We start from the raw sequence: 26,151 nt of genomic DNA on the forward strand, positions 1-26,151 counted from the left end.
TCAGAATGAGACTTCTAAACTATCTACAAGTATTGGTGCACGAAATTAAAAACACATATGACGTGGACGAATTCGCGGCTGACATGCGGACGTTGGGTTTTATGAAGCGAAGATTTTAAATTGTACGGGAAAGTGGCAAGGTACGGGAAAAGTGCCGGGATGAAGAAGGCGGGGCAGGGGAATGAATGAATGAACGAATAAATGAACAAATGCATGAATGAATGAACGAATGCATGAGCGGAAGAGAGAGAGAGCGAGAGAGAGATGCTTGAAAAAGGTGCGAGATAGCGAGAGGCAGAATGTGCAGCAGCAGCAGCAGCATCAGGTGCGGGGGCAGCATTTGTTGTTGTTGTTGTTGCTCCGGAGCTTCATTTGTTCTGGACGCTGCGAAGAAGAGAGAACGCACGCTCGTGCACTCATGAATTTGTTTCAATCGTTGAGGACTTAGCAGCTCCACTGTACAAGTCTTCCTCTCCTTCTTCTTTCGCTTCTGCCTCTTCAGCTGCGGTTGCTGCTGTGTACAGGATCTTTGCGGAAGTGGATCAGGAATGCTTCCGGATAGCCACCTTTATAGCAAGTAAATCTACGAAAGGAGAACGAATTCCCTGGGATGAACGCGGGTGGACTGAATCTGGCGAGGGGATCCTGTGTGGTGGAGCATCTCGCGCACATTCCCATGCTAAGTCTGCCCCACGCGGGATTTATTTTTGGAAGGCTGCCGTCATTGAAGTCAGAGGCTGCAATCTGATGTAATTAGGAGTAGACGGGTAGAGGATGTGGGAGGAAGCCTTTGCTTGAAACCGCCCGTAGACGAACAACAAAGCTGCCGCGGGCCTGCACTGTTGAATGGACAGGAGGGGCTCGCAGAGGAGCTCAGCGTCTCTTCTGCATCTCACCTGTTGGAGATTTCTTTTCATCCTTTTTACTGCAGTCTGGTCCCCTGACTCCTCCACCAGTGCGAGTCTCTTTTTCTTTAACCCGAAACTTCGCAACCCTGTAGCTCGTGGTGACTGGCTATAGATTGCTTAATTTTTCTTGCGAGGTGTTATTGCTTCGGTCGCTTTTTTAAAACTATTTGGTGGCGAGCAAGGAGGAGACGTGATGGGGATGGAGAGGAGATGTTGTGATGTTGGCGTAAAGAAGGTAGGGATGAATTTTGAGAGGGCCAGGTGGTTTGGTTTTGTTTGGGTCGGAGAATTATGCAATTTGGCGATGAATCCTGGCTTTCCCGATTTTTTAATTTTTAATTTGCAAATGCTTTTGGTGGTCTGTTTGCTTGGTTACTTCGGGGGTGTAGCAGTGGATTGCATAATTGCAATGACGAGGAGAAGCGACTCCAATTTAAATTAGTGTTTAATTACAAGAGTTTGTGGAGATAGTTTGAAATTGTAGAATGCAGACTCAGTTTTGTGATAATGAATTTGTAGTTGATTGTAGAGGAGGATGGCATCGTTTATTGAGATCTTTCGAAGAATGCGCTACAATTGTTCGCTTGACAGTTTACAATTGTCAGCTTCATTTTCGTGGAAATTGTAATCGGTCTGGTCTTTGCTAGTTTAGCGTTGATCATTGGAATTACCGCTGGTATAACTAAGCTGCGAAACAGCCGTGGTATGACATTGGTGGAGTTAAATTTGAGAGCTGGATGGAATTTTTTGACTTATCAAGGGTTTAATGTCTGAATTAGATTGAGGTAGCGGGAGGAGCTTAAGGTCAAGCTGGATCGTGACATGAAATGTTAAATGGTGACTTAGTAAAACGCGGCGTTGAAACCGTGAGTACGGGTATGGCTCCCGAAGTTGCGACAAACGAGGGAGATCCGGAGGCCTTGTTTGCTACTGATATTACTAATAATGTTATGATATTGAAAAATGTCATCCTAAATGAATTTCACGTCCTTCGCAAGTTCTCGTTCATCAGGTAGAGTTTCTTACAATTTCCTCTGTTGTTGTCTCAATTCATTTCTTTATTCATGAAGAAGTGTCACCGTGCACAGGGACGTTCAATACTGGTGTTGGGGTCAATCTGTGAGAAAATCGTCTCCATCCTGTTTGATCGTGCTTATAGAGTGCATTTTTTACAATCTTTATTTATTCATTTATGTGTTCATTTATGTATTGATTAATTTACTTTGATTTGATCGGCGGTTGTTATTGGAACAGTTTTTGCAATGAAACGCTTCTCGTGAAGTTAGAGACCGACTTGGGATCACAAATTGGATTTCAGATAGACAACGAAAACTTTGATCATGAAAATATTGCGGAGCAGACAGTTGCGACCTTCTTAGCGGACGACTTCAATCAAGTACGTTATGTTTTCCCGAGGATCACTTACAGATAGTTCAACGAGTAGTCATTTGTAAGTTATATATCTTGTGATTCCATTGATTCGTGTCTGCTGGTATTGGTTATCCTGTTCGTACACAGGGTTTAGTCCCTCAGTTTCAATTATGGTCGCATTACAGACTATATTTTGGTGGATAGACCTCTCGGGCGAGCAGGCTCTTCAAAATTCTTAATCTCTTCGCTCCTTCACTCCTAAAATCGGGATTATCTATTAATATAGCATGAGTATTTATACCATGGTGCCTTGCGGACAATGTAGTCTTTATGGTTGTATCGTTTTGCATTAACAGAAGTTGCCTAGTGAATTAGTCGCATTAATGAAGGTTGAATCGTCCAGTTGGAGATCGAATGATATAATGATCTGGCATTTCATAAAGAAAAGAGGCTTAGGCGTCAATTGATATTTCGTGTCTAATTTTCATATATTTAAAATTGTGGCTCGCAGTTGTTCAATACTGTGAATCTTGTCTCCGAGGTTGTACTGCAGCCAAGGCAAGTCCAGCAAGTGATATTGACTTTTCGGCCTACTGAATCCCTCAAAGGGTTTTCCAAAGAGAATGACGCGAACAACATTAATCTGGTTTGCTATATCTACTTTGACCTCATTCATGTAGAAGATGGTGGTTTTGTCACATTTGAAAACTGTTGATCATGATTCGGATTTTACAAGTTTTACCTCATGTACAGAACTGATGTGCTTCGTACGCTGTACAGATTGCGGGGCAAAATGCGTCGACAAGCTCTATGAGGCGTCTTGGCTCAAATGTAACTGAAATTTTTAGGGTCGATGGGAAGCTCAGTTTTACTGCGAGTGTTTTAGATGGCAGTGTGGAAGCCAGGCAAAAGGAGACTTCTACTATCAACCATCAGAATATTATCGTGCAGTTTAATTCAACAGTATGTCGATCAGTCCTGAAGACAGATGTTTCAGAAATAGTATTAAAGGATTGTGTTCCAGGAGGTGTTTTTGTCAAAGACTTCAGTATTTGGAATCTCTCTGAAATTCCAGGATCCTTTGAACTCAATGTAAAATGCGGACCTTCTGTGAAGCCGGTATGCATGTTCTGAACACTGTCTGTTACACTTTCTCGTTGTTCTTCTCATGTCCCACTTTTGTTTGGAGTCTTGACTAGTGAGTGTACTGAGCTTGTTGAATGAAAAGTTAGATTCTTGCAAAACTTGAATAACATTGTCTGTTACTATCTAGAGTACCTTCGTGATGTTGACAATGTATTTGATTAGATACATATGTTATCACATTTACTAAGATCTATTCAGGTAATCTTTCTTCATTTATGCTCGCCTATGTTCTTGTTGTATTTATTTAGTCTACGTGAGTTACAGGAGTTGGAGCTTACAGATTATGATACAGGCCTTCCTGTTTCAAGAGGAGATATCAAAAGCTTTTCTCATCGTCGTATTCGTGTCACGTACACGCCAAAAGATGTTGGAGACTTCACGCACATCATACACTTACAAAACAATTATGATGAAAAAAATTCCAAATCTGTTCCCTTCCGGTGCATAGTAAGCTTGGACATTTCTTCATTTGTATCTAATTTTGTTCAAGGACTCTACCTATTCTTATGGACGAGTTAGTTATTGTTAGAGAGAACTCGTGATGCATACAGTACCACTTACTTGATTTTGCTTTCGGGTCTTCCTACTAAATATCTTTATCTTTGTAGGTCAACCCTGAGCAAAAGCAAGAGGGACTTTTGGTTACTGGTGTCCGAGAAGATGGAGTACTAGATTTTGGCGATTGCTACTCAGGAAATGGGACGTGTCAACTTTTGACCCTTAGAAATATTACTCAGGAGGTACGTTCAAATTGGAACATAAAAGGCTTACGTAGTTTGAGTTTTTGGAATGCTAAGAAGATTCTAATGCATGAAAATTCTTACCCGGAGTTTTGAATTGCAGGCATTGGTAGTCAACCTGAGCTCAGATCATGCTTCTGGTGATAGAGTGGCCTTTTATCGACAGACTGAGTTGGATCTTTTGTCGGCAGCTTCGAAGGCCCGTCTTAAGGATGTGATCAGCCCTGTTGATCACATCCTTAAGGACGATGATATTGTCAGTCTGGAGGGAGATAACAATGAAACCCCTGCACTTGATAAATTGGTTCGTTTTCAAGTTGCCCACCAGTCCGTCAATTTATTTAGAGGTCGTAAACAGTTCTTTCATATCACTGCAAAGTTCAGATTTTCGGTGTTTGTCTATGGTTATTATCGTTTGCAGTGTTCGATACACACCTCTCCCATTCCTGTGTGGTATACTGTAAAACTACTTAGATATGGTGAGATTTTTTAGAAGACATGTTTAGCTCAGAATAGGATGCGGACTTAATTTCTCAACATTTTATAGCTCATTCAGCTCATTTAGTAACATGTGCCTTGACCCTGGGTTTCTTCTCTTTTCAAGAATGAGGCAGATATTCTCGGCTGCTTTCATCATGTAATCCATGTATTTAAGTAGCTGATATACTCCGTAATTTGCAGTACTTACACTTCCATATTTCTAATGGGCAGGGAAATCCTGCTTGTCCGAGTGTCACTGTGAACAAGAAGAGTAAGGTAGACATGATTACTTTAGCAAATGGAGAAGAGAAAAACCTCCTTGTCTGGTTCTTTCCGACCGGCGCATCCGACGAGTTGAAGGCCGCGAGGTTGCAAAGACGTAATTTTCGATTGTCACTGAAGTGTGTCGAAAAGAAGGGCTATGGCAAGCAGCGCTTCTCAAAGATCATTCAGGTATTTATCGTATTGTATTAGATTTGGTGAATCGTTAGACAACTGGCTGCTTCTACAACACAACATCTTGGGATCGGAAATAATCGATTGCTAGTTTGAGTGCCTTTAACAATTCCGTGGATAATCTACAGACGACAGCAGACATTGACGATGTTAGATGTTCTCTAATATCGTCTTCTACGGTTGCAGTGCAAATCTCAAATATGCACATCTATTGTGAAGCTGTCGACCCAGGAGCTTAACTTTGGTGATTGCAATGTTGGCTCAACAAAAGCATCAAGTGTGCAGATTCTTAATCTCTCTGACCTCCCAGCACTCATAACTCCATATGTTACATCAACCGTACTCAGCATTAAAAGTCAAGCTGAGCGAGTTTCCATCCCGGCTCGTCAGACACACAGTTTGGATATAGATCTTGTTCCCCTCAAGATCAATCATAAGTATAGGAAGCAAATTCGAGTTGACAATCTTCTGAACAAGGAAAATAGTCAAGTACTGGAGGTTCGAGCAAAAATAATGGATCGTCATCATGTTCTGTTCCATTCCATACATTACAAATTGCAAACGCCGTCTATGAGCAACTTTCTTATATTTGACAGGTGACCACTTCACAACGTGATGGAAATATCAGTAGCAAGCTCCTCTGATCTGTCTTCTAGTTTGTTTGTTTGTTTCTTTTTGTTTTGTTTTGTTTTGTTTATTATTTTGTTTTTTGTTTTTTGTTTTTGTTTTTTTTTGTTTTTATTTTTTATTTTCACTCTTTTAACTACTTTACTGTTCATAGTGGCCTTCATATATTTTGGGTGAGGCAGGGGTGAACTGCATCACTTTTGGCTGAATTTGTTGGTAGACTGGTTTTTTCTAATCATCTGATGTTGTGAACCAGTGCGGTTGTCAACAACCCATGTGTCAAGATTTTGTCAGTTGAAAACATCACGGCTAAAGAACTGGTTTTGGCTTTTAATACCAACATGCCGGAAGAGCTGCGTATCTATACTCTACAAGGTAGCTCTTCGTCAGAGCATGAGGACCTTGGTGTCGGCGATGTATGCAGCCTTTCTAGTGAAACAAGCGAGGAGGACAGTCACGAAAGTCGAAAGAGGTGTGTTGCACTCTTATAATTTGGGTGTACTTCAGGTTTCAGGGTACAAAAATGAATTTCTGATTCTACCTTTCATAGTATTTAAAGATTTCTTGTGTTAAATTACATCCCATTTAGTCCAACTGTGGTTTCATCCCTTTACAAGTTGAAACCGTCTTTCAAGCATTGATTTTGGGCATTACCTAGTCAAGGCTGAATGGACTAGTAGCTTGATGTTGTTGGTAGCTCATGGTTTAGTAGTTCTTATTTCTATGGTTCTAATGCTAGTTACCAAGTAATGTCCCCTTTTATTCTGCTTTTGGTCTCTTATTTTGTTCTGAAGATCACATATCAGATTTCAGATACTACCATAGTTTTGGATATTATGGTCCCCTTAAACATGGAGTGCTTGCGGCATTGCTGAGCATGTAATTCATTAATGGGTATAGTGTGTTGCTATGTCATTAACTGAGGAAACTGCTAGAAGAGAAACTCAGCCTGTGTGTGATTTGTGTTGTTAAGAGCCTATGCTGCGACTGTCAACAAGGAGAAAATTCTTGAAACTCTTGAAGAATCTCAGCCTCGGCTAAGCAAAGCAATTGTTGATTCAGCTTCATTCCCTTTGCAGCAGGGTCATTCAAAGATGGCGACTTCCAGATCGTTTTTCTCATCAGAGAAGAGGACAAGGATGAGGTTGGTGCTACTTGGTTGAAATATATTCATGACCTTGATGCAATATGTTTTAAGCTTGTTCTTTTAGGTAGGAATCGCTTAGCAATTAGTCACCTAGCCATCTTGGAAGCATGAATAGTTGAATCGAGGAACCCACATATTAGAAGAAGCCAATAGTAACTGTGTTTTAGCAATGCAATGGAAAACTAATGGATATGTGATTACTGGAGGTCTTAGACCCAGAACCCTCTCAATGGCCATGCTATTACTTTCCTTGGTCTATATATAACTTCTTGCTGAACATGTGTTGAATAACTTGCTAAACTGACCGCTCTCAAAACTCCATTTACCTGACTTTCGTGCTGAGCGTCAAGAACCAGAACAAACGCATTTTTTTTGAGTTATAAATGATGAAGTATTCAACTTCTTACACGGAACATCGGCCTGAGTAACTGATGCACATGCTCTAGATGTTGTACAATCTAGCTTGACAGCTCTCTTTTTTTCGTTGTCATGTCAGGATGTCGTTAGATCTCTCTTCGAGTCCACTATCAACCAGTCTCACAGGTTTTCCGATTCTGGACGCTGGCCCACTCGCTACTTCAGCAATCACCAACAAATCGACGGACGAGGTTGTGGCTGACGTGAAGTCATTCGGAGAACCTGATCAGGACTCTCAACCAGGAGCGTTAAAGAGAGTACAAAGTGATGCAATGCTCAATGCTGCTGAGGACGGGTCTAAAATTCTTAGATCTTCTCGGAAAGGTTCTTCTGACGACGACTATCTCGAAGAAGTCCTAACTCGGCTTGGATGTGAAACGGTTTTAGACTGCTCCTCCACGGACGAGGATGAAGTGAAAAAGGTGTGCTTTCGTCCAAGTACTTTGAACTTTTTTGTAAATACTTAAATTTGCTAACTTTATGTTTTACTTCTGTCATTTTGTGGATAACGGATATATCTTACGAGACGAAGCTCCATCATAACCCTACTCGTTTGTAAAGATGACGCCTGGCTAGTCTGGCTTACTGAAATCTGCACCCGGATAGTTCAGATTATATTCAGTTTTGCGCTTTTACGACGAAACCATTATTTTTCAAATTTTAATGGATATCATCGCTGCTGTAATGTGGTCGATAGTTCATTGGCAGTCACATTAGAGATAGAGAACGCATCAGGCACGCCAGAGAAGATATTCCACATTCATTGTCGCTTTTGGGAAAGCTTGAGCTCTTACCAGGTGAATCAAGGAACCTGTATGTTATACTGGTTGTAGATGGAAAGTCGCACGCTGACTTGCAAGGGAAGCTGCAAAAGCTTGAAGCGAAGGTGGGTGTGCCTTTGATACATGAAGGTGTCAATAAAAGACCATTTAGAATTATTCAAAATTGGAATTCTTTATACAGTTTCTTAATGCGATTGGTTTTCTTATATGTGTTTATGATTATCACCTAATGCAAGTTCCGGAAGTTCATAATTAAGTCTCATAATTTCCTCAAGATGATGTTGTGTAAGTTACACAATATGTGGACATCTATATGTCAAATTCGACGCATCGCTTCTTTCATTTCTGAATGGTGCTGGATTGGGGATTTCTTGTCAGGTCACCATTCAAATGATTGAGTATGACAAAGAGCACCAGGAACATCTGGAACCTGGTTTTTTGGAGCCGACTGTTGATGATGACCTTCTGACTCGAGAAATTCCTGTGGAGATTAAAGTAGGTGCAAATGTTGTGCCAAACTTTTGAAGTGGTTTTACATGTTATTCCTTTAAATTTGAGTCGAGCCAACGATGCAGAATTGTCACATGGCAAGATTGGAATATAATGTCTGGAATAGAGTTAGTGGAATTATGTTTGTTGGTGGAATTGCTCGATCTCATCCTTTTTGTGTGGTAATGCAGATCTGTCGGGCAGTTCTGTCCCTCGCTCAGAAGAACATCAGCTTCGGTAAACTTTTTACCAACGAGCATCGAGCTAAAACACTGGTACTGAATAACGTGTCAGATGTTCCCCTACCGTACAAGATCAAGAAAACAGGTATAGTCCTGAGACTTGCACTTGGTTGAGGACTTTTAATATTCTCATTTTTCACTGTTTCTTGTAGTCGAAGAAACAGTGAACAGATGAGAATCTTGTAATTGAAGTCACAATTCTGTTTACATTTTCCGACTAACTTGAGAATTTCCATTGCCAATTTCCGAAATACTTCGCAGGTTCGATTGGTTCTGGTGATTTGCACATCATCGATGGACGCACTGGGGTGCTACAACCCCACAGCAGCCAGGAAGTGAACTTTGTGTTTCAGCCTTCATTAGGTGGATCCTTCAAGGAGACACTAATAGTTAGCAATGTATATGATCCTGACAATGACCAGGTAGTGACTTTAAAGGCCACAATTAATCGGGCTGAAACGTTCTGGCTCAAGAGTAACAGTATCAACTTTGGAGCAGTTATATCAGGACAGTGGTCTTCCCCTCAAAATTTTTTGTTCTCAAACACTAGTAAACAATCAAGAACGTTTAAGTTGAGGGAAGTTGATTGTGGAGTTGAGGAAAGTGGACGTCCTGTGCCAGCTAGATTGCAATTTTCAAATGCACAGCCTGCTCTGAGAAAACTGAAGTTTGTAATTGAGCCAAAGAAGCAAACCCTTCGTTGCCATGTGCGACCTGAGCAGGAAGCAATTGAAGCTTTAGAAAGAAAGGCTCTAGCTTATGAGCGCAAAGGCAAGATAGACAAAGTAACCAAAATTAGAAAAGAGATCGAAGAGCTAAAGCTCAAAGAAACAGGAAATGGGAGTAGTGAAAAGCACGAAGAGGTAGCTAGCGGCGAAGGTTCGGATCGCGTATCTGAGCTAAGTAATAAACAATGTTCCTCAACTTATCAGTCGAATTCTGTAAGCTGTGACGTCGCTTTTAATGCGGATAAAGAGAAGGACTTGACTTCGAAAAGCTCAGACGGCTACATCAGTTTCACTTTAAAGCCAAATGAATCCCAGGTATGTGATTGGATGCTGATATGATGCCTATGTAGCATTATTATATGAATTGTGGCTGCTTGAAAGCTTCTCAATCAAATTGACTTATTTGGCTTGTTACTAATTTTAGGCACATTGGTTTGTAATATAGATTGAGTGCTGACAAATTAGTTCAATTGTTCCAAGTGAATCTTGTCCGATGTCATTATCTTTGATTATGGAATCTTACTGCTCTTCAGGTTGTACTTGTGAGCTATTACGCATGGATGCCAGATCCCACGCCATTGGGCGAACATGTTAGAGGGGCTTTTTTCGCCTATGAAAGCAAAAATCAGGTACTATTATCTAACGTATATTTTCTTAGAACTCACTTTGCTCGATCGCTATGATTACTATCGTTTCATTCGAATTTCGTACCCATGTGTTTACATCCCTTGTTTTTATCTTCCTATTTTTACAGGTCCTGCTTCAGGCATTCGGGAAGATTTTGAACTAGTGTCAATTTATGGTTTGTAAATTTTTTGTGTTGGTGATGAGGCAGGATGTAATGAAACGTGTAGAGTTTGAAGCAACAATTTGCTCTGATAATAGTTTTCATGACGACCACGCTCTGAGCTCATTGAAACAGGTATGTACAACATTGCTTGGTTTATTTCAAATTAGGAACCTTTTAGCTTACTTTTGCAGGATGCAACATCACAGGGCCTTTAAAATGGTAACTGATAGATCTTTTCAATTTAAAGTACGAAATTTATGATTGTATCGTTAGTGAACTAAAACTTCTAGTTCAGAGTTTGTTGTTAGGTTTGTGGTGTTCAATTTATTCATATTTTCTAGACAAATCAAGTTTTGTAAATATCACTATTTCAAATTTGTTTTGACTGACCTCTATTTTTTACACGCTCAGAGTATTCAAACTGGGGAAGACTCTCCAAGTTCTTTACTTTCACTATCTCCGACTATTACACCTGATAGCTCTGCTCCAACTTCTCCTAGCGGTGGTCAGACTCCGCAGACGCTATCTGGTCACCGAGCTTCAAGGAAGATATTCGCATCAAGTTTGTTTTCTTCTATAGAGCCCGTTGACCTTAATTTCGATAGCGGTATCAGTACAACAGCTGCAACTTCTTGCAATTTATCGGATGGTTCTGAGCACTCAACTAGATTTGGATCTTGGAATTCGGAGAAGGTTTCTTTTCCTGCCAGTAACAGGATCAGCGTTCTTATGGCTGGAGGTGGCCTTCCCAGTCCCAAAGCTCTTTTCGAAGTAGATCTTCTGCGATTCGGGGAACTAGAGTCGTTCTCAAAAGAGGAACAACAGATACATGAAGCCAAGCAAACATCCCCAGTAGCACAGAGTAACATTCTTGTTGACACAGAGCTTGCCGGAGAAGTTGTTCTGGAAGATCATGATGGTGGAGATATGATGGAGTCGTCGTACTTATTGAGATCATTGTGCCCACAAGATATTTGGATTCGCTTTGTTCTCGATTGGCCGGGTTCCCATGACCTTCAGTTGTGGGTTAGCGATCTTGGTGTCGATCTTGATGGCAATACTAGCACTGGTATCACTTGTGCGTTAGCAGGAGCAGGAGCTGAAAGTGGAAAGTGGAATGAGCCTTCTACTCTTCGTGAGCGAACACAACTGCAATGGCACAAGCTGGAGTTCCAGGAGTTAGAAACGGTTTCCACTGGCACACTGAAATTTGTGACTTCCTCGTATCTTAAAGGAGGCATGGGCCAGTGGATTAGTCTTCGTATGCCTAATGATGTTTCGAAAAGGCGTGTTTATCCAGTGAGACAGGATAATTTGACCGCGACGGCTTCTGAAATGCCTAACGATGGGATTTCTGGTCAGGGCTTTGGAACGGGAACTTTAACAATGCAAACTCAACCAAATGGAAAACCAAATGGAAAACTCAACCAAATTCAATTACTGCTGCGTGCTAAGCAGCTAGAGAGATTTCTGAAGGTTACACCCACAGACATTGCGTTTCCGGAAGCAGACCTTTCGACTATTCTGATGAAGGAGATTACCATTTTTAATAGATCGAGATTTGAAGTTGAATATGAGATAGGGGTGTCTCGTGTCAACACGTTATTCCCTTCTAAAGTGCCCGACAATTCACCAGCGGAAAGTCGACTTTCATCCCTGGTCGACCCAGTCATTTCTGTAACTCCTACCCTGGGACGAATAGAGGGAAATGGATCTTTGACCGCCAAAATAATCTGCAAACCCGTAAAAACGGGGAAACAGGCCTACACTATTCACGTCCGAAGTTCCATTTGTTTGATTGAAAGTCAGGTAAACGTTACTATGGCTCCTCGCAAAGTTCATCGACTGCGGCTGCCGGATGTTCCATTGGGATCTATTTTGGATATGGGTTATTGTTTTATCAATGCACCTGAAGGTGCAAAAGTTGTCCCCTTGAAGCTTGAGAATCTCCACAACAGTCCTCTTACCTTGGCATTTCGATCAAACTTGGCTAAACAGGTTTATATCTCACAATATCCCACTGGTGATTCTCGGACAGATGAAATGCAAATTCAGGGGACTAAGTCAGAAACTGCATATTTGTGCTTGCGACCTGGTGGGGATGCTTCAGCTTACAGAAACGGACGTTGCAGAGAGGTTATTGGAGGGATGAGGATTTCTGTTAAGTCAACAGATTCTGCTATGGACCCTAATGATTATCAAGATGATGTCCAGGATGAGATAATGGTGAAGTTTAGGGCAATGGTGGGACAAAGCCTTCTTCAGGTTTCTACCTCGCTAGTCGATCTTGGGCGATTGAAAGAGGTTGGAGGGTTTATGTCAGGGTCCTTTGTAGTATCCAACCCCAGTGATCAAATGCCCTTATGCTTTTCTTTATCAGCTGGTCGGACATCATTGTCTCTTTTGGGGGGGTATCTAATCGGAAAAGAGGCTACTATATCAACGGGCAGTCAAGAGAAGTCGGAAATAGCCATTAAATACTGTTTGCCAGTAACGGAATATGGGCTTATTGAAGACCGTATATTAGTGCAGAATCATTCTTGCCCAGAACAGAATGCTGAAGTGATGCTGCGAATTTATGTGGATTGTGGCAGTCTTAAATGTCACGTCCAACCTCCTATGCAACGCTTCCAGAGCTCCAAGTCAGAAAGAGTGGGCGTTCCCGTTGATACGAATCTGTCTTCAAATGATTCTCACAAATTTTCAAATCAATCTACTAGAGGCAAATTAACTAAGGGTGTCGAGAATAATTTGGCTTTCGAAGGGTTGTCACCTAGAAGCATATATTTATGTCCTCCAGAAGATTCGGAAGAAAAATTTCAAGGCAGACCCACTTTCAATGTGGACAAAGTAGATAACCACCAGCTTGACATAGGGATTGTATATGTATCACTTGATCCTAGTGGGATCCAGATCGAGAGTCGCAGTCCTACTGAAAGAGAAGTAATGAGTTCGGCTGAATATCCTATATTCAAACGTTCATTCCAGTCGTCTCTGCTTCTCACAAATTCGTCGGACGAAGCGCTCACTCTGCAACCTGTTAGTACTCTGTCGTTGCAGGTTTTTGTGGGAAACCAGGATGTGAGTCAAATGTCTGATAAACTAGTTTCAAGAGCAGAGTTGAAATCCGGGCAGACCACCTTCACTACTACTTCTGGTATTGTGACGCAGAGTTTGAAGCAAACACCTGAAAGTCCGTCTGGATGGAGCGCTTGTGGAAACAAATTTAATATCTTACCTGGAGTTACGACTCGATTGCTAGTGACTTGTGATGGAATTCAGCCTTTGTTGTCTGTAGACGTGTCTCATTTGGAAAAGGGGCAGCTATGTGCTTTTGAGGGACGTCTGGCATTTTGCAAGTCAAACATCACTGAGATGACAGAGGATGCCCAATGTGAAACTATTGTTGTGCAAGAGGAGTGGGACCTTTCTCAGGCTATGGAGCTTGTGACCATCACAGGCTCAATGTGCGTTTCGTTTGGGGAGGTTGAGACGAAGGTGATAAATCTCGGTAAAGTTGGTGATGCGAATGGTTGGGAAGATCTCGAGTTTGACGTAGAATTTTATAATGTCAGTGATGCTGAAATGGTTTTCCAGATCACTGATGCCCCAGATGTTTTCTCGTTTTCATTTCAAGGGTTGGAAGTTGTTCCTTCAGCAAACGGGTTTACACCTTGTCGTATTCCTGCGAGGGAATCAAATTCTATCCAGGTTGTTTTGCACACATCAAAGCTTGAGCATAATAAGCAGGCTAGGACATGGTCATGGAAGCTGTGTTTTGTGAACTGCAATAATGCGAAGAACAGCATGAAAATCATTGTTGTTGCAGAAATGACCGTTCGCAACCTGAGATTTATAGGTCTGACGGAGTCAGCACTAGTTTTGCCACCTCTCACTGTGCCGTTACAATCCAATGCGCAACATTGCAGCAGGAGATTATCAGTAAGTTTAAGGCACAAAGTAGATGATAATGCTGTTGTTTTCAGTTCTGGTGCATATATTCTTGCGATTGATCATGGATGATGAGTTGAATGCTCATTTGATATGCGCACCTTCGACTAGAGGGTAGACATTTTGGTTTTATGTCATGCACTTGAGGATTGTCTCTGGTTTTATTTTTAAAAAGTTTAGTGTAATTCTTGTTGTAGGTGGAGAATCTGTCGACAGAGTCGATTGGTGTAGCACTGGAATTGCATCAAGTGGAAGATACTGAGTCACTGGTAAATTCAAATGTTCACTGATGAGAGTTCTTAAGATCTAAAACGTGTAAACGAGTTTAGACTTCTATATTAGTGAATTGAGGATGCTTGCCATTGCCTGTAAATGCTTTGGGTTGTCGTCAACAATGGTATTTATGCACCACAATGCTTGCCATTGAATTATTAACTTTTGTTCGTCGCTCTTTAATTATTCTCGTGGCTTGTGATTTTGTAGGTAATGCTGGAGGTCACATCACTCGCAAATAATTCTTCAATTACTGAGCTGACACTGCAGCCTGGAGAAACAGTGGAGGTGCAGATAGGAGCTCGACTGGTCTCTGATTTCATCCCCCATGCTGTCAGAGTAGATGATGCGGAAAGGCGCAGCAACATCTTTACAATCAGCCCTAGAAGCTCACTTGAGAATGATGACAAACCTTTTGCGACATCATCATTAACGAATGTAAAGCAACAAGAACCCTCTGAGAAATCCTGGACAACCATTTCAAATTCTGATTTAATTAGTTCTAATGTATTTCGGATGGTCAATGAGAGAAATACTACCGATAGCACTAGTTCTCGAGAAGATGCTATTTTTAGCAGCGAAGAAAATATATCAGAGACGTCGGCGTTGGTGTGTTTAGGGCATTTGTATTTATATTCATCTCCTTTACCTGACTGCATCGATATTTTTGGAACTCTGATTCAAGGGCCAATGCTTGATGTGTCCCCAAGTTCCTTGCAATGCCAGGTGAGTTTAATTCACAGTTTGACCATCGTTCCACTTAAATTGAAATCTAATTTCATGACATTTTACGTGTAGTGACATTCTTTGGCAATGAAGACTAAATATTACGTCGACTCTTTTGCAACTTCATTATTATATATTACTTAGTTGCTGGTAAACCGGTTTACTTCTTTAATATTTGCCAAACATGGTTTTTCCGATTTCAATGTGTCAATTCAGCTAGTTTTTAGCGCCTTTCAAACAACCCGCACATGAATAAGCCGCTTAGAGAAAAAGGAGTCTTGCAGATGGACTAACCTACGCAAGAATCCTGTTTGGACCAGGCAAATTTTTCAGACAGAGAAGCTCTTTATCAGGCCGATGGTGCTGGAAATGGGGTTGACGCAAATCAGGCTATTTCGAACTCAGATGTGGAACGTAACACTACAAATAATCGACTTGGAACATGGGAAGGATTGCATGAGAAGTCTAATTCTTCACAGAGGATAATTGTTAAGAATTATCTTGCTTTCGACCACCTGCAACTGAAGGTCTGGGATCAACAAACACTGTCGGATGACTTTGGTACCCAATTGCAATACCTGGAGATCTCTTCACGAGAGGCGCTAGTTCCTCCTAATGGTAGTATTGATATTATTGTGAAATTCCCCTTATGGTCAGATGAAATGTACGAGGCTTTCTCGAGGGAAGTCTCTGAAGGTCTTTCCACTGCTGAACGTCTGACGGTACCTGTATTTATCCAAGATGTTGAAGAACGTGCCAACCGGCAAAAGGTTGACGTCTTCATTTTACCTCCAGTGCTTGTACAGAGTTCACTTTCTCAGGCTGCAGGACTTGATGTACAAACTGGGAGTGGTTCAAGTAAAACTTGTGACACCAATAGCAAGGACCTCGTCAAAAGTGTAAATCACTTAAAACCAAAGTTACCAGTTCTTGGTCTTCGGGGTTGTACAGCAGTTAACGGAAGTTCACTTTGTTACGAGTTTAACCTAGGTCAGCAGAATATTTCATCATGTGGCCATCGACATTGGAATTTGATTCTTGTCGGAGATCAAGAACGGCCGATCTCTTATCGTCTTTGCACAATCAGTGATGGGGACGCAGGGTGGCTTAGTATCAGCAGTTCATCAGGAATTGTGCAAGCCTTGCGGCAGAATATTGTGAAGCTTTCTTTTTCAACTAAAGCGATGGGTAAGTGAATTGCTTTAGTTAGCGATGTGTACTAATTTCTGTCTGTTCAGTCTCCCTTTGCTATGTTCTAAATGATATTCGGGGAAATTTCAGCTACCTCTTTCATTTGTAACATCAAAGGGCCTTCAGCTCTGGACTATTTTGTGTAATTTATTCTTTGAAACTTCATCAACATAGTTGTGAAACCACTGGAAACGTGTAGTCGGCACGAATCGTATGTTGGTATTCATCGAAACCCTTATGTTCAATTTCTGACCATGCTGATGTGTACTTGATGTTAACATTGAATTCTTTGTTTGCAGGGGTATACTCAACTTATCTTGTTGTAGAGAATTTCGACAATCCAGCAGACATAAAAACTGTTCACCTTAGCATGGAAGTAGTAGCTTTGAAAAATGCTCGACCGGAAGCCCCATTGGTTCCTTTCTTTGATGTTCTTGTGCAAGGAAACAGGTACATCATAAGAACTGGGCATTGTTTTTCCATCTCTTTTTGTGATCCCTTGAAACATCCGTGATGGACAGGCTTGGTTCTTAATAAGACCACACATTTAAGAAGCAGTAATGGTGTTTTGAGACTTTTCCAATAGAATTCACATAGATCCAAAGCAGTGTGGAAAAGAATCAGCAGTTCTCTAAAGTTCTTAGTGCTGTCACTAAATTCTCTTGCTCATCATGTTGAATTCTTTCCATGTTTCAGGGCAGAGGGTGTTGCCATAGACATGGCAGAAATCTATTACAATTTTTGGTATCGAAATCAGTCTTTTGTCATACTGAATGAAGCCTCGGTTGCCATGGAGTTTCTTCTGTCCTCTACCTTGGACCATAATGATTCTACGGAGCTAAACTTCTCCCTTGAAAATTCGTCTTTGAAGCGCTTCAGCTCTGTAACTGTCGATGCTAAGAGCAGGTAAGTCTAACAGCCGGTTCTTTGAATTAAAAGCATGATTCCAACCGGCGAAGCAATCAAAACTGAGCAGTTTTGATCTAACAGTATTCCTGGTCATGTTTTTAATGCGTGATGATTGGTAACAATCTGAATTGCTATCCAGGAGTAGTGTCTTGCCCTGGTTGCATTATCTGTCTCTAGGACTCGCATAATTTGTATGTACCAAACATGGCATCGTTCACCTGTGGAATTAATCATTGTGAAGTTTCTGGGCCGTCCCCATGCAGTATCCGGCTTTGGATCCACTTTTGCATTGCTGCACCCAAAGAGGAGCTACTCATGGAAGACGTGTGCGATGAATTGCGTGCCACTATATTTGTCAATTGCCGGCTTGTTAAGGTAGATCTTTTTCATATTTGAATCTCGTGGTTTCTCAGCCGAGCATGGTTCCGATGCACTTAGAACAATACTAGTTTGCTCTAGCGCAGTTACAACGCTTTCTATACTTTTGATAGTTGCTACTTTGAATTCCAAGGTATTTTGTCTTGATTTGTGCCGCGCAAGGAATTAGAGTTTCCTCATAATGTATGTGCAGGATTACCAACGTTGTATACCGTTTCGGGCAAAATGCCGGTACCCGCAAATTGGAATCTCCTCTACTGACGTTGTCTTTTCGAAAAGAAGGCATGAAAGTGGTCATACTTTTACAGATATTTCCAGTGACGCAGGGATTTGTTCCATAGCTAATGATGACTTTTGCGGCACGGATGTTCCTGTCAATGCCCCTATTATAGAGAACGAGGTCTTGGTGGGGTCTAGTGGAATTCAGCAGCTGGGACGCGTTCCAAGTGAACCGCCTTTAAAATCCTCTGGCGCAGTTATTGATTTTTCAGATGATTCAGAGGTTCTCCACGATGTTCTGCGTTCCTCACAGCAATCAGGTCCAGCACACAAAGTGCATCGCGATGATGACCTTGATCTAATTCCTTCGTTTCAGATTCTTACTTTAAGAAATTTGTATCTACACCGGAAGCTAGAGTATGTCATCAAGAATGATTCTCTTTTCTTTAGAGTGGACGTTCCTGCGTCGCAAGAGATGTCAGGTACTATTCCTCAACGGTTACATGTGGATGTGCCGGCATTATCGACAAGAACGACTGAAAAAGCCTCCCACAATATTGTAGTAAGACCAAATTTTGATACTTTGCGAGAGAATCGGAAGATGATAATGAAGCAAAAGTACATTGAGGAGCATCTCACCATCTACAACCGATCCAATCCTCGTGAGAAATACACTGTTAGCTTGCGTCTAACAGCTGGGCACCTTCGCAATTTCATTGCTGCATCTGGGTATGTTAGCAAAATTTTCAATTCAAGCTATCTTCAGCTAGCGTGTGCTAAACCAAGCACAGTTAGAATTCATTGGCATGGTTCACGGATTTTTATCAACTTTCTATTGTCTTCATCATATACTGATCATAGCAAGTAGCCTGTTTGCTATCTGGTCACTGGCGGTGAGGATGTTGCTGACCAGCACACGGATTGAATTTTTGCAGGCCCAAGAAGTCTTATATCTTTGAGCGCCTCGAACTCGAAATTACGTCATTCCTTAGCACTTTTTACTCCTTGATGGATTGGTTATTGAAGGGTCTTCAGGAAAAATCAACCATGCGACCTAGGTTGGATCTACCGATATTTCCCAACAAAAAGGATCACGTTGCTACAGGAAGTGGCAATTGCAGAGAGGTTGACTCGGTATCAGGGGAACTAGTGAAGCCGGCAAGCTGGAGCATGCAGAATCAGGATGCATTTATAGAATTTGAAAAGTGTTTGGAGTCCTTCTCAATTAGAAGGGAGGGCTCGAAATACGACAGTCTTTTCTTTGATGTGCAATACCTTACAGGTGAGCTTCTATTGTAGACGCTGTTGATTTCTGAATGTAGCTGTGATTAAAGGGCTCCTGACGTGTCTTGGTACTTAAGCGGCTTGAGACATTTTCTGTGGATTTTCTTTTGATCTCGTGGTGTTTTCATGTTGTTATGTTAGTAATTGGCTGCTACTTAATTGCCTTACTATTTCGCTGATATATCCCTCTTCACAATTGTGAATGCAGACGAGCTTGTGTTCTACAGCTTGAAGGAGCGCTTGAGCAAAGGCGGAGCTACACTAGAATTACCCACTGTAAAGCTTGCTAAGCTTTTGTATTGTGCCCTATATCGCTGCCAGGTCCTGATTTATTTTTCTGGTGTTTTCTTGCAGATCGGATTTCAATGTAATCTTGGTTTATTCAGCGTTGTTGGGTTCTTCATATATTTCCCTTTTAGGAACAGTTTTTAGCAGTTATCTAGTGAGTTTGTGCGCATATGGCGTTTCCCCGCCCAATTATTCTGCAGTTAGTGTGTTTCAAGTGAGGCATAGCTAAAATCATGTGTAATTTTTAATGTTTTATCATAGATATAGTTATTAACCCATTTGCTCGACTGTAACAGATATTTCAACTTTGCTTGAAGAACTGCCAATCATTCACTGCACACGCCGCCCATGTAATAGCCGAGGTCATGAATGGTCAGTCGGATGTATCAAGGTTGTCTCGCAGACAATATTCCTCAAGATCTTATTTCCCAAACGAGGGTCAAACCCATCCGCTCGGCAAACTTATACAAATGCCACCAGTACATAGTTTCAAGTTCGTGGAGAAATGGACAGGGCAGTTGAGACATTTTTTGTCCTTTTTTCCTGACACAAGGGATGACCTAACCTCTCTGCGAGACCTTATTCAGCAATTGCAGGAAGTGTTAGTCTCGTATAGGATTGCTTTAGATCAATGTTCATCAGCTTAGTAGTGAAGAAATCTGTACATTAAGCTTTCAGAGTTAGCGAGGTTTACATTGTATACTAGAATTGTTATTTGACATAGCTCCTAGATTATCCATCAAATATAAAATAATAGCATTCTGTGATGTTTATCTGGGGTTTAACTCATGTTCATCAAACTTCCCTTGTCTCCAAAGTTGGGTGGAGGAGTTCCAAATTATTTTTGTCCAGGTATGGCTATCTGGACAAAGATGGATCACAGAGCAAGATGAGAGAAGATGAATAAAAGTTTTATTTTACAGAAAGTGCTTTACCACAAGGACATTTTTTATTTCCACTCTGAAGAGGCCTTGAGATAAGATATAAGAGAATAATATAGAAATAAAGTAAAGAATTTCAACTTCTAATTATTTGTATTTTTCACGCTTTCCTTCTAAGCTAATAGTTGAATTTTTTTGGTGCTTTGAAAAACAAGGTAAGGTGCTACCTATATTGAAATAGAGAACATCCATTATTTTAAATCTTAATTTCACTGACAATATTTACTAATAAGATTCAATATTGAAAAACTTAGTTCATATTATACATATGTATAGATATCTATTTAGATTTCTGTCTCCCATAACATAAACTTTTGGAATAAAATTCTACAAAATTTGAATTCATGGACAGATACCAAAAATACAAAAATAATCATGATTATATTTACAAAGGTATTGAAACTTAAGAAGTAAAATAATTATTAGTCACCTTATATTACAAAAAAAAAATAAAAAATAAAAAAAATCATAACATTGCTCTATGTTATAGTAATTTAAAGCCGATAGCTTTATTTTTATTAGCTAACATTTTGATAATGTGTTTGATAATTTCTTTTTTATTTCTTTTTCAAATTTTCAAATATAAAAGACAGACACATATGTAATATTGTTTCTAAATTAGTGCATAGCTTTGAAGTCTCTTTTTTAAAAAAAATAAGGAGTCGACAAAAGTTAATAAAAAAAACAATAAATGAATAAGATAAAGATTTTTTAATCAGCTGTATGTAATTAAATCATACACTTAAATACTAAATACTTATAATATAATCGTTTTTTTCATATTTTTAACTTTAATTTTTTTTTAAATATGGTATAGGTTAATAAGATATAATTTATTAATAATTTTTAGGAAGCCTTTTTTTTTTTTTTTTTTCTTTTTTGTGTTACCAGAATGAGTGGCAACTCAGAAATATTACTTCTTCCTTGAATCAAAAAAACTTGTAAACTTAACATGTAATTAGAAATAATGCTATAAATTTCTAATACATTATTTTATATAATGGAATTTTTTTTATTATGGTCTTTATTTTAATTTTTTATTTATTTTCATTTTTAATTCAAAAATAAATATGATAAAAATTTATATAACAAATATGTCACTAAAGATTTAATAATTTTCTAGTTATAAGATTTTAAAATAAGCAAAGTATCAAATATCAAAATTCTACATTTTTCATTTGAATATTCTTTCAACAAAGTAAAAATATAATTATAATATTTATTTTAATTAAAGTTTTAGAGATCCATTCATTTTATTACTAATATCATTTTAAATTAATTAATAAATATTTTTCAATGTCTATAACATTTTCTATGAAAATTTTAGAATATTCAAAAAAATCATTACTATTCTATATAAACATACATACATACAGATATATATATATATATATATATATGTGTGTGTGTGTGTGTGTGTATTATTTATTGATAAGAATATTAAATTGATCCATTTAAAACTAAAATCAATTCACATGTCTCCACTATGCTCTACTCTTTCTATTGATGCATTAATTGTGCTAGATGGGAAGAAGAGCAAGCAAGATTAGTGTCTTGGTTTGTTTCTCATGGACATAACATAGAGCACTTATTGCAAGGAATTTAAATTTGAGGGATTAGTTACAAAGATGGAAACATGCAACAAAAAGACTATTTTACATTGGAGGGAAGTTGAGGGGGCATTGGAGGCAATTTGTGAAGAAGGATCAAAAAGAGAGGTATGGCAAGAAGAGAAGTTTCTAAGGATACTAAATGATGAAAATGATTAATAATTATTTTAGTTGAGGTAACCCTTCTACTCTATTCATAGTGGATCAATTTAAGAGTGGAGGGGTCAATTGAATATTCTCTTATATATATATATATATATATATACACACAAGTGTAAATAAATTTACCATAGCTTAGTTATTTTCATTGAATAGATTCTTAAAAACTCTAATTGATAATTTCGAAAATAATAGCATATCTTAGAATCTATTTTTTTAGGTCATAATCTACTAATAAGATATTTAAGAGTGTAACAAAAAAAAATTAATAGGAAAAATACATGACATGTTTTAAGTAACTAAAATCATTTGATTAATGTGTTTTTATAAATTATAAAAATTGGTATTATTAAACTGGAAATAAAATATAAATTTTCGTCATTTTTTCTCTTTACAAATTTTATGTTCACATCCAAAATATGGATTACTTTTTATATTATTTATAGTAATATTTTGTTAATCAATTATATATATATATATATATATATATATACACACACACACACACATTATTATAATTTTTTAATGATTTATCTTAACAAAGTATTGTGACAATGTTTCATATGATTTTGATAATCTTGAAATTTCTTAGAAAACCATTCATTGCATTTATTAGATTTCTCAAGCTCTGATTCAAGATTCAGTATAATATTATCATGTTTTGAAAATTTATAATTTTGTTGTTCAAGTTCATTGATCTTGTTTTGAAGTTTTTTAATGGGATTACGTTGCATTTCAAGTAAACCTACATATTTTTCAAGTCTTTTTATTTCACTTTCTTCTGATTTTAGTTTTGATAATTGTATTTGCAGCTTTTCTTGGTCTTTTAATTGATTTTCTAAGTGCTGTATTCTAAGTTGCGATCTTGTACAATTCAAGCAATTATTATAATGACTAATTTTAGGATTTTGGCTTTTTAATTTGATAGTATTAGGTTCTTCCATCATCATGTCTTGTAGATTATACTTTGCAATAGGATTGTCCTCCATAAAAACATAACTTGAATATTTTAATAGCTTTGTGGGCATTTTTTGGCTTATTGGTAATACATCTTTTTGAAAATTATTATTTTTAGCATATTCAAGTAATTTTTCTTGATGCCTTTTATAATATTGCTCTCTATTTGATGATATGATTCCAATTTTGTTACTTCCATACCAATCATTAATAATTTTATTTGTATCCTTATTGAATTTTGATTGAAAATGATTATTAAAATTAGAAATAACTTTCTTTGCATTACTTTTGTGAAACTTAAGATGTTGTTGGGTTTCTGAGTGTTGTATATTTGACTCATTGTTATGGCCAGTATTATTTTCATTACTACTTGATATAATGTTATCAAAATTCAATGGTTTTCCTTCTTTCAAAAAATATTTTTGAATTTCGGATTTACTGGAAATCTTTGTTGAATTTGTCATTGTAACTTCTTTTTTTGATTTTGTATCTTTAGTAATTACGAAAACCAAAAACGTTTTAAAGCCTAGTTTAAATTTAAATACTGTGTTGTTAACATAAATCAAGGAATTGAAACTTTATATGTAATTGATTCACAAACACCAATCCTGTATGCTTTCTAGAAAATGTTGAAATTGAAATCACTTTCTTTTTAAGAGAAAGAACTCATGGTGGAAAATAAATTCATGGTAAAAATGAATGACGTACTTCTTCTTTTTATGTTCTGTTCTTTAATTTTTGATGTGGCAAATGCCACTTAACTTTAAAATTAAATTTTTTTTTAAAAAAATTCAAATGAACAGCTTCAGAATCTGTTTTATTTACAACTTAATAATTTAATTCTTAAATTCATCTCCTCAAAAACAAATTTTTCTTAAAAAATTACAAAAATACAAAAACACAAAAACAAATAGATTTTTTTCATAATCCCCTTCAAACTTAATTCGAAATAATCATGAAAGTACAGAACACAAAAATCTTTTTGAATGGAAGAACAGATAAATATTAATTTGAATAATATTTTCAGTTTTAAAGAGTGACTCTTATTATTATTACACTAATAATATTATATGAGAAATTATCAGAAAGTGGCATTGTCACATTGGTAAAGTGAAGCTAAAAATAACTCATTCATATTTCAAGACTAAGAAATTTATGATTTTTAACTAAATTATTTAAAATAGATTACTCTTTTGATTTAGAATAAATTGAAACTAAATAATCGAACTATTAGATTGCATAAGTATAATGAATGTGAACATTTTAAACAAGTTAAAAAAACTCAAGATCAAACACATGAAAGTAATGTAATAGTGGGTTCTGGCCCATTGTCATCATAATTATCAAAAGGGGATCTGCAGAGAGGCATGCACATTTTAGTATTAAAAAAATGAAATTAAAGCTTTGTTGATGTGAACCAGGACTGAACCAGGATGGGTGAAGTAGTGGACTTTTAATTAAACTAAATCTGATGGTTGGTATCACACTGTTAATGTTATTAATCTTGTGATCTGATGGGCGTAATATGGCAGTGCCCATTATTGTACTGGTGATGTGCAATTCAATCTTTTTCAAGGTTCATTTCTGAGATGTGTAATGTGTTTAAAGAGGAGGAGGAGGAAGAAGAAGAAGAAGAAGAATACAACAAATATTATTATCCCCCCCACCCCCTCCACTTTCCTGGGAGGGGGTGGGGGGGATGCACCCCTCCATACACCTCTCATCAGGGACTTGCACTAAATCGCATGATTCTCTCTTCACCTTCCTACCATTTAGGCAAATTACCAGGCTTGCGCCAATTGGAATCCATACCATAAACCATAAACATACCATAAACCAACATCAACTTTCCATTCATGCGCACCCTAGTGCACACATTGGAATCAAGGTTTTCAATATCATGTAAATGTATCCATTCAAAACATTCAATTATACTAAGCTCTTATTGTACACATTTACTTTCTGCTATTCCATGAATGCTTTTGTTCAGAGCAACTTGGTTGCATTCATTGACAACCCTCTCAATCATTTCAAAGCCTACACATGCAACCACCTTCATGCGGTTCTTGATTCCACCAATTGAGATCATCCACCCTTGGGAGTTGCTACATTCTTAAAACCACTTGCACCATAATCATGAGACTTCTAGCCATTTAGTGCACTATCAAGACATGACCATTGCCCCTTCCACTTGTACCTCATTCTTTTTAACCTTCCTACAAGCCAATTATTAAGGACTTGATAGTAAATTCTACAAAAGCAACATTATTCATGATGGATAGCATGTCGAGTGGATAGGAAATGTGTTCTAATCTTGTATTTAGAGGATTGAACTTATACAAATCAATGCAAGGATCATCATTTATATCCGTGTTTACTATTAATTTTTACATATTTACAACAAATAAATAATATTGTGTCATGTGAGCTTTTCAAGGGTAAGGATTTTACAGGCCTGCAGACAAAGTGTGAAATGACACACCTTCATCAATGTTTTTTGATTGAATGAATAAGACTGAAAAACACATTTCAGCTAGATGGCATATTGTGGCAATAACTAAAACTCTGTGATTACATGTGGTAGATGGCAAATTGTGATGATCATTGCAAAAACACTTGTGGCATTAACAAACCTTATTATTTATTTATTTATTTATTTATTTATTTATTTATTTAACTAGAAATTCTATGACAGCTAAATCTCTCTCTCTTCCTTTGACATTATTTATAAATCTCGGAAACAACAGTCATCTGTAGTAAGCATATTAACATTTACAAATTCAAATACAAAACAAATAAATAACCCCTGTAACTCCACTCATCGATGGGTATTCTATGCATAATCGTTGTGTACATAATTGGCAATTTAATGAATAGTTGAATGTTGTGATGATTAAATGTAAAATCAATTCAACTATTGAAGTTACTTTACTTCTTTCTAG

At 38.1% G+C, this 26,151-nt stretch overlaps 1 protein-coding gene and 1 long non-coding RNA gene across 3 annotated transcripts; both read left to right on the forward strand.

Moving 5' to 3' along the window:
• Positions 1-317: 317 nt before the first annotated feature.
• LOC112289839 (uncharacterized) lies at positions 318-20,468 on the forward strand. 2 transcript variants are annotated; one of them, XM_024535485.3, is made up of 30 exons: positions 318-1,143; positions 1,688-1,920; positions 2,163-2,304; positions 2,791-2,925; positions 3,060-3,398; positions 3,690-3,872; positions 4,034-4,165; positions 4,269-4,469; positions 4,877-5,098; positions 5,288-5,697; positions 5,985-6,200; positions 6,702-6,872; positions 7,372-7,714; positions 7,990-8,178; positions 8,453-8,569; positions 8,755-8,890; positions 9,067-9,848; positions 10,067-10,162; positions 10,369-10,455; positions 10,735-14,265; positions 14,472-14,543; positions 14,758-15,273; positions 15,594-16,461; positions 16,764-16,914; positions 17,161-17,370; positions 17,637-17,748; positions 17,945-18,699; positions 18,906-19,252; positions 19,463-19,575; positions 19,839-20,468. In XM_024535485.3, exons 2-30 carry the CDS (start codon positions 1,736-1,738, stop codon positions 20,187-20,189), a joined length of 11,112 nt encoding a protein of 3,703 aa, XP_024391253.1. In that variant the 5' UTR covers positions 318-1,143; positions 1,688-1,735; the 3' UTR covers positions 20,190-20,468. The 2 variants fall into 2 exon arrangements, with proteins under 2 accessions (XP_024391253.1, XP_024391254.1); XM_024535486.3 differs by having other exon boundaries at positions 839-1,143; positions 3,718-3,872.
• A 1,660-nt stretch (positions 20,469-22,128) lies between these two features.
• Positions 22,129-24,799, forward strand: LOC149988021 (uncharacterized). The gene is made up of 2 exons (XR_016505749.1): positions 22,129-22,269; positions 24,631-24,799. It is a non-coding gene; the product is annotated as an uncharacterized LOC149988021 (long non-coding RNA).
• The last annotated feature ends 1,352 nt before the right edge of the window (positions 24,800-26,151 follow it).

Source organism: Physcomitrium patens, chromosome 12 (assembly GCF_059467195.1).
Source record: "Physcomitrium patens ecotype Gransden chromosome 12, ASM5946719v1, whole genome shotgun sequence".
Taxonomy (NCBI): domain Eukaryota; kingdom Viridiplantae; phylum Streptophyta; class Bryopsida; order Funariales; family Funariaceae; genus Physcomitrium; species Physcomitrium patens.